Here is a 14,934-nt window from a genome sequence, read left to right as displayed (position 1 = left end):
GGATGATAGCAGGGATGGATGACAGTAATAAGTTCTTGAAGGATCAAGGATGCCTCGGTGTGCTTGTAGACAGCAGGGAACAGCCAGATGAAATGGAGGGAAGGAAGATGAGAGAGGAGGGATGATCGAAGGGCAGTCTTTGTAGAATGCAGGCACTGATGGGAGGGAGTAGAATCAGGGGCACCAGGAGAAGTGGAGGCCTGGCCAGGCAGAAGGGCCTTCTCTTCCTCAGAGACCTGAAGTAAAGGAGGGGAGAATGGTGAATGGCGTAGAAAGAGTGTGAATCCTAGAACTGGGAAGAAGAAGGGGGTGTGCCATGGATGGCTTCAGTGTTCTCCTTGAGTAGGATGTGAAGTCCTCTCCTTAAAGAAGGGGAGAGAGTGGGATGAGGAGAGCAGAGAATGAAACAGTTATTGCAGATAATGCGATAGAAAAGAAATAGCAGGATGGCTGTGCAGCCAGGTGGGTCCCGTTCAAATTGCAGAATGTCAAATCAGTCAGTACGTAAAGAAATTAATTCAGTCTGTTCGCTGGAAGGTCAGATGCTGAAGCTGAAATACTCTGGCCACCTAATGAGGAGATGGGACTCCTCAGAAAAGACCCTGATTTTGGGAAAGATGGAAGGCAAGAGGAGAAGGGGACGGCAGAGGAGGAGGTGACTAAATAGTGTCATGGAAACAATGAACACAAACTTGGACAGACTTTGAGAGATAGAGTCACTGAACAACAACAGACTGTAGGAAAGTTAGTAGATAAGAGTGAAAGGATTCCCAAAAACAGAGTGGAATGGCCTATGTGATGGGTAAGCTGGGTGGGAGTGGAACTGGAGGATGATTTTTAGTTTGGGAGGAGTCAGCAGGAATGTGCCTTTTGGACTTTAGGCAGTGAGCCTGGAGGCCTGGGATAGAGAAGCATCTACAGCAAGAGATGGGGTTACTATGATAGGTCCCTTTGGCCTGACTAAACTTACCGAGTGCTTCCTACCTGCAGTTGGAGAGAGGATTTTGGGGAGCATGCCATCTTGGAGACAGGGCCGTGCCTCCAGCCTCCTGGTTTCTAAGTACTTGAGTAGGTGGAGAGTTCTGCTGGCCGTTCTTGCTGCTGCCCTGCTTGGCAGGGACCGTAGGTGACCCTGCATTGCTCTGTCGAACTCGCCACAGCCCCGATGGTTACTCATTATTGTCTCTGTTTGTGTGTTGCACTGTCTAGGATCGTTAGTACCCAGCTGCCACCATCCCTCACTGCCAAAGTCCTTCTCCATGGAGCATCATCTCCTAACAAGGTACGGCGAGGCGTGGTGTTTGGACTGCCTGGGCCTTCTCTTTTCCACCTTGAACCCGGCAATCACTAGAGTGACTAATGCTAGGTGGCGTGTTCATCCCAAGCCATAGTTGGATAATCAGCTTCATCCGCTTGAGCTGGACGGGGACTCTAAAGGTTTTTTCTTGTGACATTTCACACAGTGCAGGCACCCACTCCTGCCCCATGGCCACACTCTGTCCACCTTGTGTTTCTCAGGAGTAAAGTCACTAGAGCAGTTGAGAGGCAGCTCTGTAAGCCTGGAAAGTGTATATTAAATGTGCCAATGACCCGGCCCCCTCATTTTACAGAGGAACCACCCTAGGTTCCAGGGAGCAAACTGATTTCCCCAAGGGCAGGTACCCAGCTGGTAATTGCTGGAGCTGTAATTTGAGCCGAATTTTGTCGACTCTGAAGTTGCGTGCTTTCTTCATGTCACCAGACTGTGTGGTGGCCTTGGCTGGTTAGTTCTTCACGTCAAGCAGGTCGGGAGTTTGATTTCCCCGGAGGATTGTTCTTTGTCCTTTGTTCTCAAAGGTGACATCCTGACGTGCACATGAGTTGGGTTTGAGTACGGAGGGCTGTGCAGAGTCACCAGCCTTGCTCTCTCCTCCGGCGCCGCCTGGGTCCATTGGCCAGATCTAGGTCAGGATGGCTGGAGGTGACCATTTCCCATGAGGATGCACTTCTGTGAAAGGAAGAGTTAATCTTTAACATAAGAGCTGGTGCAATTTGGAAGAAGAGCCAGATGGCTTACACACTGTTCTGGTGTTTGGGTTGTTTGCGGTAGGAGAGGGTGAAGAGAGCTGAAGGGCAAGTTCTGAAGACAAGACCTCATATTACCTGTATTTCTTTTTCTTCTTGTTCTAACTTTCATCATGAAAATCAGCATGTAGGTAGCAATGTGATATGTAATAGCCAGACACTCAAAATAACGTAGCTATCTAGCAATGGCAGCGTGGCTGAGTCATTCAGGCTGTGTGAATGGGGTGAAATATTAGTGCGTCATAAGAAACAACAACTAGGGAGATGTCCTGGAAGCCCAGAAGGGCCTGGGTGAGAGGAGAAAGCAAGAGCAGAGTCAGTCTGACCACCCTGCCCGTAATTTGTGAGCAGTAACACAATTTGAAACACACACACACACACACACACACACACACACACACACACACACGGGGAACCTCATTAGAGTTAATCTACACAAAGGTAAATAGTGAGGTTTGTAAAAAGAATCCGCGTGTGAGCCACACTTGCTCTTTACAACCACATTGTGAGGTAGTGGGGCGCAGTGGGCCGAGTGCTAGCCTGCTCTTGGGAAACCTGAGCCTACACTGTCGGCTTGGCTGCTGTGCGGCCTTGGTCAGCTCTCTGCGGGCCTCGGTTTTCCTAGCTGCATAATGACAGGAGCAGGCTGAATGATTTCCAGGGTTCCTCTTCGCTCTGACATACTTTGAGTCTTTTTGTCCCAGTAAAGGGCATTTATCAGAGAGAACTGTCATTAGGCCACGTTATTGGTTGCCTGGGTGAGAAAGCTCTGGAAGCCTGGACCCCCACAAGTCCTTCACTGCTGGAATACTCACCTGTGCCGGGCCTGGGGCCTGTGTCCAAAAGTAGAGTTTCTAGGTGAGGGTTTTTCACAGCATGACAGAGAACGCGGAGTTCTGATAGTGATGCCCCAGCGCTGCCTGCCAAGGAAGGCTGATGGCGGGCGCTGCTCCCCGGCCTGTGGTGGCTCTCCTTGCCCAGCACCTGCCATGCTGCTGGCTGAGCAGCTTGGGCTAGCTTCTGTCCCATCTGCTTTGCTCTTCATTTCGACAAAGGATGGACTCTGTGCACAGTTGAATTTTGCGAACAGATGGTGCGGTGAGTTCCTGACGGTTAGGTCAGGCCCCAGCTTAGAGGGAAGGAGGAACGGCACCGAGAGTCAGCCGATGTGTGTTTCTTTTCAGAGTCTACCTGCAGGAGGGATCGCCCTTCAGGAACACGGTAAGTGCTTTGATCCATTACAGCATCTCGAAGATGGCGAGCCCAAGCATCATGTTTGGCTTTAAAAGCTGAGCAGCATAAATGATTGTTGCTGCGTTCCCATATGCCCACTTCGTCTGGTCACAAGGTGGTGGAAACAGATGAAGGGAGGCCTCCTAAAGAAAAGTGTTTCTCTAAATCTTGGTTTCTAAGCTGTGTGTTTCTGATTCTCCTTAACTCAGTTGTCATGACAGTATCCAGGCAGCTTCCAGGATGGGTCTGCTCCCATCCCTTTGGGGTGTGCCTGAGGGCAGAGGCCAGGGTACTTCCAAACTAGGGTTTATAAGACAGCTCAGGAGCTGGAAGTGGTCCAGTTTCCCCCGTCTCCCCTTCAGTGAGGGGAGACTCCCACCTACCCATAACTTGTCTTTGTTCAGCTGTCTCCTCCCAAGAAGCTGCTTGTTTATTCCCTCCCTGCTCTTTGCTGCCCTGGATGTTACAGGACGCAGACACACAGTCTGTGGCTATTGGCCCGTACTGTACATCCCGGGCTGGGAACTCATTCCAAGTTTGGCTTGTAAGGGTTTATTGTGTGGGTGGAGCATACCCTCTCCCCAGACAAGTGTGGTCACTATTTACTTTGCAATTCTAGGATGTGCACTGCCGGCAAATGTCCAGATCACCCCAGTTTACCTAACGGAAGATGAAGCTGTTAGCCTTCGCGATTTCCCGGTAGAATGGATGACCAGGTGGGGAATTCAGAACAGTCTAGAAAATCACTCTCAGCTCCCATAGACGTCCAGCCTTTTGTGGGCTGCTTGGTCTCCCAAGAGGGACGAGTGCAGGGTTTTGTAGCCAGACCCACAAAGCTGACTCTGAAAGCCCTTCTGTTAACTTCTGATACCACTGACAGAGGCTGTCCCATATCCACCACGATAAAGTAACAGAAACTCATATTTGCACAGTGGTTTTAAGGTTGGGCAAGGGTTTTCCTCACAGTGGCCCTGTGAAGGCAAGTATTGATATCATCATTCTATGGATGAGGAAGATGAGGTAAAGGCTTTAGCTTTTAAATCTCCTCGTACTGCTTTCACTTTAAAAGAAAAATAGGTCTTTGTTATAAGAGTAACCATATCCCTTCATGTGGCACCCATCCCCACTGGGGGGCACTGTCCTGTTTTCACCCACATGAGTCACGTAGCCTTGCTTCTCTATTCTCATTGCCTGTGGGCACCTGCCCGGGGTGTGCCCTGCGGCCCTGCTGCCTTTTCATTAGTGATTTAAGATGATAACAACTTAGCTTTCTTAACTAGTGGCCTGCTATCTGAACCTGGTGGATATCTGGTAACGTCCCTGACGTTTGTCTGTTTGCCAGGTCTCCCACATCGTTGGCCAAAGGCAAAAAGAAGTTGCAGCCACCCGCTCCACAGTGCTGGAGCTCCTCGGGATCTGAAGACATCTGCTATGAGGATTCTCTGGCCTGGAAACTGGCAGCAGCCCTGGGGAGTGACTCAGTTTGTCCAAATGGCCCCGGAGAAGCACGTGAGGAGTCAGGATGTTTGCTCGGCCACAACTCGGGGAGTGTCAGACCACCAGGATTACAAAACCCTGTTAGAAGCCCAGGGTCAGGACTCGGCACTAGCCCAGGCGGGGAGCCCACTCTGCATTCCTCCTTTGCGCTCCCCATTCCGGGAGGGACAGAAATGGAGAAATCCTCAGTGCATTTCGACTTCCCAAGTGTGTGTGCCTCTGATGGTGGGAGTCCATCCCAGAAGAATGCTGGTAGTCTGGACCTGGCGCTGGCAGAATGCCGCTCCCTAGCTGGATCCCCTGGCGGCCTCACGGGCTGCCCTCCTGAGGGGCCCACACAGACCCCTGTGGAAGGACTCGGTGAGGACGGTTCAGGGAGTCGCAGCCAGGTCTGTGTTCATGGAGGAGGCCATCTCCCTGACGGGCCAAGCAGCCCATTGTCATCGCCTCAGTCGGGCTCTGAGCACGTAAGACAGACGCCCTCAGCTGAAGCACAGGATTCTGGCCCGTCTGCGGTACGGGACGGCCCACAGAAGTCAGCCCATGTTCTGGAAGGCCGTTCTGGCTCACTGGGGTCTCAGGGCAATGACCTCTCTACAGATGGAACCAGCTTGAGCTTCCCTGGGATGGACACTCCTTCCATGCTGGTGAAGATGCAGCTGTACACACACAGTGTGAAGGGGCTGGTCTTGTCCCTGCTGGCTGAAGAGCCGCTACTCAAGGATGGGGCGGTCATCGAGGATGTGGTAAGTTGGAAGAAGAGGAGAGGCATAAGCACTTAGAGAGCGCCTCCTACATGCCAGGCACTGTGCTAAGCATGCCACAAATACTGTCTCATTGGATTCTCACAACAACGTTGCCAGGTAGGTGCTCTTGTTATCCCCATTTTACAGATGAGGAAACTGAGGCAAAGGTTAAGTGACTTGGTGGGATCAAACAGCTAGTAAACGTCTGAGGCTGGATTTGAACTCGGGTCTTCTGTACGACAGGCTCAGAGCACTATCCTCTGCATTGTACAGCTGTGCCAGTGATCCTAGGAATCATTGTTCCCCTTTAGGGGTTGGGATCGTGGGAGTCGGTGTTAGACCGGGACCTCTGAAATCATCTCTTCCATGTTCTCATGTCACAGGAGGGAGGGATGGGTCCAAAGATTTGAGCTGCCCAACCTCAGAAAGGCAAGAAGTGACAGAGCTACCCCCCCACCCCTCCACCCCAGGCGCCTCATCTCCCTGGGGCTGAGGGGCTGCCCGTGGCTGCTGCTGCCGGGCGCTGCAGGTGGTAGGAGGCCCCTCGGCATGGGCTGATTCTCCTCACTCTGCTTGTTTGCCCCGCGGAGCTGGCGCCTCCCTCCCACTGCCCCAGCCCTGGGTCCTGGCAGGTCCAGCGGCCTCTGACTTTGTAAATCGTGGGAGAAGTGGTGATGGTCTGCCCGTCTTGCTATCGGCCTGGCCAGGCTGGTCACATTTTTATTAAACACTTCCTCCCCTCAGAAAAGGTGGTACATTGACCGATGGGGCTCCTCCATCCTCGAGGCCTCTGGGGGAGTAGGACTGTGGGGAAGATGTCAGTTGCCATGGTAACAGCCTCCTTTAACTGGCAGAGTGTGGTGGCATTGAGAAACTGCAAGTCGAGATCGCTGCAGGGCGAGTGGTGTCCTGGGGCCTGCCTTGTTTTTGTTCTTAAATCTATATTATTCTAAGCCTTGCTCATTAGCATGCAGAGCTTATGACCCTTTGGAAATGGGCAAGTCACCTTGCTGCATAAATGGGGGGGAGGCTGCAGGGGCCCTTCTCTGCACAAACCGTGGAAGAGAGACAGCTTCTTCCCTCCCGGTGCTCTGCTCAGCTCTGGCCCAGGCTAACACAGATGGAGCTCGCCCCTCTTCTCCTTGCTAGTTCCCTCTTCTTGGGTGACTCTGTGTGGATAACCCATTGAAGTCCTGACTGCAGTTCTGTGAATCTCATCGCAGAGTATTTGGCTTTTGGACTGGTGTGGCCCTCGCTCGGGGACACAAGAAGCATCTCTTAGGGCCTGACCGTGTACCCACAAAGCATAGAACAACAAACAGCCATCCTTCTGGTTAGGGAGAACAGCTTTATGGAGCACATTAAATCCCTAGAATGATATAAATGAAATCCCTGAGGGTGATGATGGTGTCGGTGGAATAGAGAAAGAGAACACAGTTCTGTTTTGAATCTGAATTCTTAGGATCTGTCTGTGCCTTGTTATGGCAACCAGGGCCATGACTGTTATATAAAAAAATTAAGGCCCAGCATGTCGAGGGACGTGGAGTTCTAGCTGCCACCTGGGGCAAGGGCCTTGTTTCATGGTACTGAATATTCCTCGAAATGGGGGTTTGGTGACGTGGGCTAGTCAGTTGCTAAGAATGGTAGAGAGGAGCCGCCTTGACCATCCTCCTGCCTGAGGAGCTGGTCACAGCCAGGGAGCTCAGCAGACTCTGAGCCTGTAATGGGAGGGCTCCTCTGATGCCTCCTGGGTTGGGGACCTGCATCTGAAGCGCTGCCACTCGTTCCCCCCAAACTTGTGGTTAGCAGGTTGCCGTCATTTGGCAGAATGTTAATGACAAGTGGGGACGAGACTGTGATCATTCCCACCATGGAGAGTTTCTCCCCGATGATTTCGCCTGCCACCGTGGAGCTGTGTCTGCAGGCAGCTGTTCAGGCTCAAGGTGGCTCGGCTTTCTCCTTTTTGAGTGTGAAAATCTCCCAACAAATGCTGGAGGTGGGGGTTCAAGGAAGAGGGTGCAGTGGAGCAAGGACAGCACCAGGGGGCAGCATGGAGCTGCCATATATGACCACAGCACAAGTCCTAAGCTCGTGGAGAAATCTCTTCCTTTGACCCTCCAATCAAGAATTTAAATGTGAGGGCAGGAGTGTTTGAGGAAGCGGAGCCTTTGTTGGAATTGGTTGGAGTTTTAAGTGAGTATATGTTTAGTTCATATATGTTACGGGGAAAGAATGCTGGATTGGGAATCCAAAGCCCTGCGTTCTGGCAGTCTCATTCTGTTCAGAAGATGTTCTTTGGAGTGCTTGTCGGCGCCCAGATGACCTGAGGACAGAGGTCCTTCTGGTCAGTGGTACGAGCCACTGGTGCAATGACATCACTGTCTCTGTCAGCGTTTCTGGGGTTAAATGGCACCTCCAGCATTTACTAGCTGGGTGCTGGGCAAATCACAGAATCTCTTTGAGCCTCAGTGTCCTCAGCTGTAAAATGGGGATAAAAATACCTGCTTTAACTACCTCCCAGTGGTGTGATACAGTGCGTTGTATATCTTAAAGCACTCCCATGTATATGCATGCAAATGTTCTTCTGTGCTCTACCACTTAGGAATCATCCTTTGATTCAAGAGGAGATTCAGTTGCCATATACCATGTAGTTCAGGAGCTTCCAGTAAGGCATTCACTGTGGGTTTAGTTTTTAATTGTAAGAACATATCTCAAAATTGGTTCAAACAGTGGGCTATATATTGGTCCTTCTTAGAGCTGTTGAGGTCTGCGGTGTAGAAACTGTCTTCTCATGAGGTAGGCCTTGTCACTTAACCAGTGTTTATAGATGGAGTTCGTTTAGCATTTGACGCATTAATAAAAGAGGTATGTACAAAAAAGACTGTAGCAAATCCTGAGCTGTTGCTCTCCATGAGAGATACGATCACAGGGAAAAAATGGTGAACCCCCAAGACATGGGGAAAAAAAAATAAGAATCTTCACCCCCGCTTCCATACTCATTCTGTCCAAGTCACTGCACACTCTACTTTTAATTCTCTCACACAGCTGTTGGAAAAACAGTCAGATGAACAATAAGGCAGTATGATCTCTGCATGCTCGTTAAAGGCACACACATCATGCCGTTAATGCTCATCTCACTGACTCTACGGGAGGTGACTGTTTGCACAGCCACACTGGCCGAACTTCTGTGGCCAGCATTCCTTGGGGCTCATTCACTGGAGGAGCCCACTGGGAGCATCTGTTTTCAGATAGAACTCCCCCAAAGCCACTGCTGCCATCCTGTACACATCTATCATGCTTGCTTTCAAGCATTTGGGCCTAGTATTTATTCCAAAACTTCTGGTCAGGGTTGTTAGAAACCCACATTAGAATTCCTACATTGTCGAAGAGCTATTAAGAGACTCCTTATGTAGACATCTGTAGGTAGTAATTGGCTCCAAAGGGGGGCTTTCAAGCTCTCTCTACCTCTGAAAACCTCTTTGGAGTTATGTCTTAGCTCCCACAGAGAGATTCAGATATTTGCAGGCTGTGAACCAAATCACAGCTGCGTAAAAACAAAACTTTTAAGTGACTGTGCTCAGAAGAAGGTTAACCAGCCCTTTCAAGCGATTCTGTCCATTGGCTTCTCCCAGTATCACGGTAGCCTGGCGTCACTGAACGGTCTGGAGGTTCACTTGAAAGAGACGCTGCCTGAGGAAGGGTCCACCACAGCACGTGCCACGTACAACTTTCTGCACTATGACAGCATTCAGAATGTGCTCACGGGTAAGGCGCTCTGCTGGGTCATCCAGGCCTGGGCCTGGTAGAGGCCAGAGTTATAGAGGTCACGTCATGCTAAACATGCCTGAGATGTGAACGGAAACTCACTTGGGGCCAGGCACCCGCCGAGTTTGTGAAAGCTTCCCTTGTGTGTCTCGTGGGGGCTGCCTTCCCAATAGCCAAAGATCACAGAACTTCTGAAATGGGGAGGGGGGTGGTGCTCCATCGCAGAGTGAGGGTTGAAAGGTCATTCTTCCTTTCTCAGCATTCAGGGAAGCAGATGAGTCTGGGCCTGGGCTTTCACTTATGAGCCATTGGTCAGCTTACTTTTATTCTCTGACTTTGATTAAGGCATGTAGTTATTCATCTCTTCCCAAAGAGTCATAGTCTGTCCCAGGATTGGATTGGAGGAGGACGGAGGGGGCAGTAGGGATGGCTTTGGTATTTACAAATTCATTTTTAACTCTCAAAAGCCAACCTGCCACAAGCATCCACTTCCCAGGACCGACACCTGCTGCGGGCAGTCCGTCTGATTCATTCGGACTTCACCCAGATGCCAGCTTTGTATGAGATGACAGTCAGGTAAGATTTCTGTTGAGGAGATGTGCTCTGCTCAGTTATTCATTGCCGTCCCTTCTTCCTGTGCACCTTCAGGAATCAGCTGAGAGCCGCTTCTTAAGGATGGCCTTTCCGAAAAGACTGTCGGGGTCCCCTGACCCCGGTCCTCCCGAACTGTCAGTGCTCTCTCCTTTTTCAAAGGGCCATTGAGGTTCTTACTTGTGAAGCTAACGTGTTTTTGATGTGTTCCTCCAGGAGAACGTTAGCTCCCAGAGAGCAGGACTGTCTTATTGTTCAGTCTTTTCAGTTGTGTCGACCCTTTGTGACCCCATTTGGGGTTTTCTTGGCAAACATATTGGAGCGGTTTGCCATTTCCTTCTCCAGTTTATTTAACAGGTGAAGAAACTGAGGCAAACAGGGTTAAGTGACATTGCCCAGGGTGACTCAGCAGGTGTCTGAGGCCGGATTTGAACTCGGGTATCCCTGACTCCAGGCCCAGTTCTCTGTGTACAGCGCACCAGCTGTCTGGACTGTCTTACACACACTCTGTATTTTTGTCGTCCAGGGCCTAGTGCAGGGCCTTGTAGTAGGTGTTGAATAGGTACTTGTTGGATGGTCTGTTAGGGAGGGAGGAGGGGAGAGAGCTGTGGGGGGTGGGCCTCTCGGGCCGTGTCTCCGAGGTCCATTTCCTCACCTTCGTGGTGACGATCCCAGCGCCAGACTCCTCGGCCCACAGAGTATTCATCCTGGGCTCTGGGTCGTGTGTGCCGGGAGCTCTTACCATCTCGTCTCCTCTTGACATTGTTTAGATGAGGAAACTGAGTACCAGAGGAGTTGGTGTTTTTGTGTTTGGCAGTGAAGGCGCTGTCAGTGCCATCTATTACAAAGGAGCGAGGATGGTTTAGTCTGTTTAATGCTGTCCCTCCCCGCAGCGTCCCTCTGCTCCCTTCACAGCCAAGGCCTGCTGTCACCATCCCCTCCTTCCGCCCCGTTACAATTGGGGCTTTTCCCTGCCGGAGCCCTGGAGCGGCTGAAGCTCAGCGGGGAAAGAAGCCAGGCCCTCACAGCGAGCACTCTAGGCCTGTGTCAGCATGTTTGCTGCTCTCAGGACTCAGACGGTTTAGCCTGTACTTGAGTAGAACTTACCGTAATCAGTGTGTCGTCTTGGGCCTTCAGTCAAGGTTCCCCGAAGCTGGCCACAGAAACTTGTTTTGCTGGGTTAGACACTCGTTGTGTGTTTGTGTGTATGTGTGTGTGCAGGGCACGTATGTGCTTGGGTATGTTACAAGTGTGTGTGAACATGCGTGTGTGCAGAGCATGTATGTGCTTGGGTATATTATGTGTGTGCACACACATGCACACCTTGGCAAGTTGGACAGAAAAATGAAGCCTGTGGCACCTTATATGGCAAACCCAGGAGGTCATTGTTTGACTCTCTCTGGGCCCTTCACTGTTTGAACTCCTTGGGGCACAGCACTGGAGTCTGGTGAGGAAAGCTGGAGCAAAGAGGCTAGCAGCTTCTGGCATTCGGCATCCAAGGTGATGCTTTATAGCATTTACACCGTTTATCCAGTTAACGGCCCAGGAAAGTGTAGAAACCTCCCCTAGACCTCTGGTGGGAGCCTCAGCCACACCCTCTGCAAGAGCTGCCCTTCCGGACTGGAGGGGAGACGAGAAGCTGGTGTTTTCTTGGGTCAGGGTTAAGCAGGAAGCGGGGAGGTACAGGGTGGGGCATCCCCTCTCTTTTCCGGAGTCTTGCGCTGGAAGGCTGCTTCTCACAATGCCCTCGTTGCTTCAGTTCCTTGGACATGGAAAGAATAGAGGATTGGGAGTTGAGACTGAGGAGGGAGTCCTGGCTGTGACATTGGGGAGCTGGGGCCTAGAAATAAGGCATTTCATCTGATTGTGTTTCCTTACCCCCCAAACACTACTCACCTGCAAGGCTGGCATAAGGAAAGCTCGTGGTGACCTGGAGAGCGCTGCCTACCTTAACATGGGCCGCTGTCCCAGGAAGCAGCATGGTGGGGTGGGTAGTGCATTGGATTTAGAGTAAGGAGACCTGGGTTCAAACGTGCCCCTAGAAGCTTCTTGTCTGTGTGATCCTGGGCAAGTCATTCATGTTGCCAAGTCTCAGTTTCCTCATCTATGACATGAGATAATGCTGGTAGTCATCTGTCTCGGGACTGTTACATGAAGATGCTTGGCAAACTTTAAACTGCCCTATAAATGTGAATTATTATTAGTTGAAACCCACAGGTTCTTTTATGCCTCCAAAGGCCCAGTGCCCTCCCAGCCTCCCCAGACCCTCCTGGGTGGGTAAAGAGTCCCCAGCTGCTTTTCCCAGACAGTGGAGCTGTCCCTGGCATCCAGACTTTAAGTGACCATCATCTTTCCTGAACAGAGCCCCCACCCCTCCCCACAGTAGAATGTAAGGCTCCTCAGGAAAGGGGCCCTTTCATTTTGTCCTTCCTTCTTCATCACCTAACAGTGCCTGGTGCAGAGCAGGCCTGCAGCAAATGCTTGATGAATTCCTGAAAACCCAAATCACGGCAGTCTGTATGTTATTGTACGAGAGGCAGCCTGGGATAACGTCTGGGCCTGGGTTCAAAGCCTGTGTCTTATTGGACTATTACATGACTTCTCCTTTCTGGGACTCTGTGTGCTTCTCCAGCAAGGAGGGGGTAGGCTTGCATGGCCCTGGAGTCCCCCTCAGCCCTACAGTGCTGCAGCCATTTGTCTTTGAACAGTGTACACTCAACTGTTTGTTGCTTTGTTGCGGTCGCCAGGGTTTTTCACGTCATTTCTCTCTTGCTGGGCCCATTCCCCATCTGTAAAATAGGAGACTTGGTCTAGATGACCCCCCAAATTCCCTTCCAGCCCTGAAGCTTACTCTCCAGTCTAACAGTGACCATCACTGAAATTCTCTTTTGTGGTTGGGGATTTCCAGTTTGAGGCAGGGACATGTTGTGACTGTCCTTGTCTCTCTTTTTCTCTCCACTAGGAATGCCTCCACAGCAGTATATGCCTGTTGCAACCCTGTCCAAGAAACCTATTTCCAGCAGATGGCCTCCCCTGCTCGGAGCTCTGGTTTCCCCAGCCCCCAGGACGGCATCTTCACCCTCCCGGGCAAGGCCAAGCAGAAGCTGCTGAAACATGGGGTGAACTTACTTTGAGCAGGATGGACGTGAGGCCTGCCAGGGCCAGAGGCCAAACTCCAAACGTGGCGGTTCTGCCCTGCCCTGTCCTTAGGAAATATGTGTTTTTAGGGTTCTGGGGAGATGCAAGGGGTGGGCCTTTGTTTTGCTGAGCATATTTTTCAGGGGGTTGGGGTGGTGGTGGGAGGGTTCCCTTCGAGACCAGCAGCTTCCCTGTTATCTGTCAGGATGGAGTCAGTCCTACCAAAGAGTTACAGGAGGAGCTGCAGCCCATCCTGCCAGGCCCGGAAGGTGCCATTTGCTGCTGCTGCTCCCTGTCTGGTTTAAATGATTCTGTTGCAGGGGTAGGTTGGCCTCCTCTTCGTGCCTTGCTATCAGTCAAAAGCTTCATCTCGCCTATTGGGTGTGATCGTAAAAGCAGGAGACAGTTGGGCCAATATGTACACCTCAAGATTGGGTTATCCTCTTCAAAGTTGTCCCCTTATGAGACTGCACACTTGTTCCAGGGAAGTTGCCGTTGCTTAGGATATTTTGGGGACTTCTCTACGGAATAGCTTTCAGAGCCTGCAGCACATTCTTTTGAGGCTCCTCAGTAGGGGCAAATTCTTGTATCATGAGAACACAGACTTGATTTTTGGAAACAACCATAAGCCATATGGAGCCGCCGCTGAAGAGTAAGGTAGGTGATCAAGCTGGGTAGTGCTTCTTCTGGCAGAAAATGGCCCTGACCCAGGACCATGAAGTCAGTAATGTTGTTGGCTTTCTCAGGTGTCTACATCACAAACAGGATCTGAAAGCCCCCCTACTCTGTCCCATTCCCCCAAGTCCCCAGACGTTTGGCACAAGGGAGTATTGTTAAGTATGCAGCCAGGATCCATCCAGATGCTCTGATGGGGGCATCCTCCCAAAGGATCAGTCCCAGGCCTTTCCAGCGTCAGGAACAAAACGGTGACCAGAGTCACAGTGCAATCTCGTCCAGCAGCACTCACAATCCCTCTTTGTTAATTGAGGTGTAAAAGATTGTGAGGCAGCAAACTAATGTATTAACTTGGAGGATATGATGCTCTTATTTATAACCAGATTTCTATACCTGTTCTCAGTAGGTAGGCAGTTTAAAATGTTACTATATCCCTAACCCTAAACAGTAACACTCTAATTAACAAAGTGTATGAATCGACTTGTGTCAGTAAATGTGTTTTGTGGACACTTTTTCTTCCTCTTTGTATGATTGTTTTATTACTCAAATGATATGTCCCTCAAGAACAGCAGAATCCCAGCTTGAGAATCGTGTCATGTTGAGTCCTTCAGCTTCTTGTGACTGGGAAGCCAGCTCACAGGAAGCTGGGCTGCGATGTCCTCCACCACAGCCGTGTGAGGTAGGTAGTGCTAGTACTATCCCCATTTGACAGATGGGGAAACCAAGATTCAGAAAAGGAAAATGACTTCCTTGTCCATGGTGATGGAGCTACTGAGTTTTGGAGCCAAAACTTTAACCCAGTGCGCCTGAAAAAAACATTTCTTGTCCAGAAAAGAATGTTATTTTGAAAAGATTCCTCTTTGTGGTTATATGTGCCCTGTGCAAGTCTACTGAAATGCCCACATTCTCAGGCTTGGGTTTTGCCCTGTTAAAATTCCAGTGCACCTTTTGGAGCTGGGCCCCTCATCTCAGCTCTGTGCCTCACGGCATGTCTGAAGACCGCTTCCACGGCATGAGACAGTGACTTGGTGTGCTGGCGGGCACCCGACTTGGGGAGAGCAGTCCATGCCTCATCTGGTCTCGCAAGCCCTGCCCTCTACTACTTGGGGGGGGGCACATTTGCTGCCATAGAAACTTCAAATGCAAACTGCTGTGATGCCTGAGAAACATCTCGTGAGGGAGGCAGCAGTTTTGTCTTGTACACTTGCTTGAATCTTACTAATCA

The 14,934-nt window shown here is 50.8% G+C and overlaps 1 protein-coding gene across 4 annotated transcripts in view; it reads left to right on the top strand.

Annotated features, from left to right (window-relative positions):
* Positions 1-14,218, top strand: part of HPS4 (HPS4 biogenesis of lysosomal organelles complex 3 subunit 2) — a 28,634-nt gene extending 14,416 nt beyond the window's left edge. For 3 of the 4 annotated variants that reach the window (XM_020996489.2, XM_020996491.2, XM_020996490.2), the window contains exons 8-14: positions 1,210-1,282; positions 3,249-3,285; positions 3,917-4,013; positions 4,640-5,540; positions 9,173-9,305; positions 9,773-9,881; positions 12,859-13,127. In XM_020996489.2, the coding sequence (XP_020852148.1) occupies positions 1,210-1,282; positions 3,249-3,285; positions 3,917-4,013; positions 4,640-5,540; positions 9,173-9,305; positions 9,773-9,881; positions 12,859-13,030 (1,522 nt within the window). In that variant the 3' untranslated portion in view covers positions 13,031-13,127. Of the gene's footprint in view, positions 1-1,209; positions 1,283-3,248; positions 3,286-3,916; positions 4,014-4,639; positions 5,541-9,172; positions 9,306-9,772; positions 9,882-12,858 lie in introns of all 4 variants that reach the window. The other variant, XM_020996492.2, reaches the window with a different exon arrangement.
* Positions 14,219-14,934: the final 716 nt, after the last annotated feature.

This window comes from Phascolarctos cinereus, unplaced genomic scaffold, assembly GCF_003287225.1.
Source record: "Phascolarctos cinereus isolate Bilbo 61053 unplaced genomic scaffold, phaCin_HiC Scaffold_4;HRSCAF=312, whole genome shotgun sequence".
In the NCBI taxonomy this organism is placed as follows: Eukaryota; Metazoa; Chordata; class Mammalia; order Diprotodontia; family Phascolarctidae; genus Phascolarctos; species Phascolarctos cinereus.
This window is presented reverse-complemented; position numbering and strand designations above follow the sequence as displayed.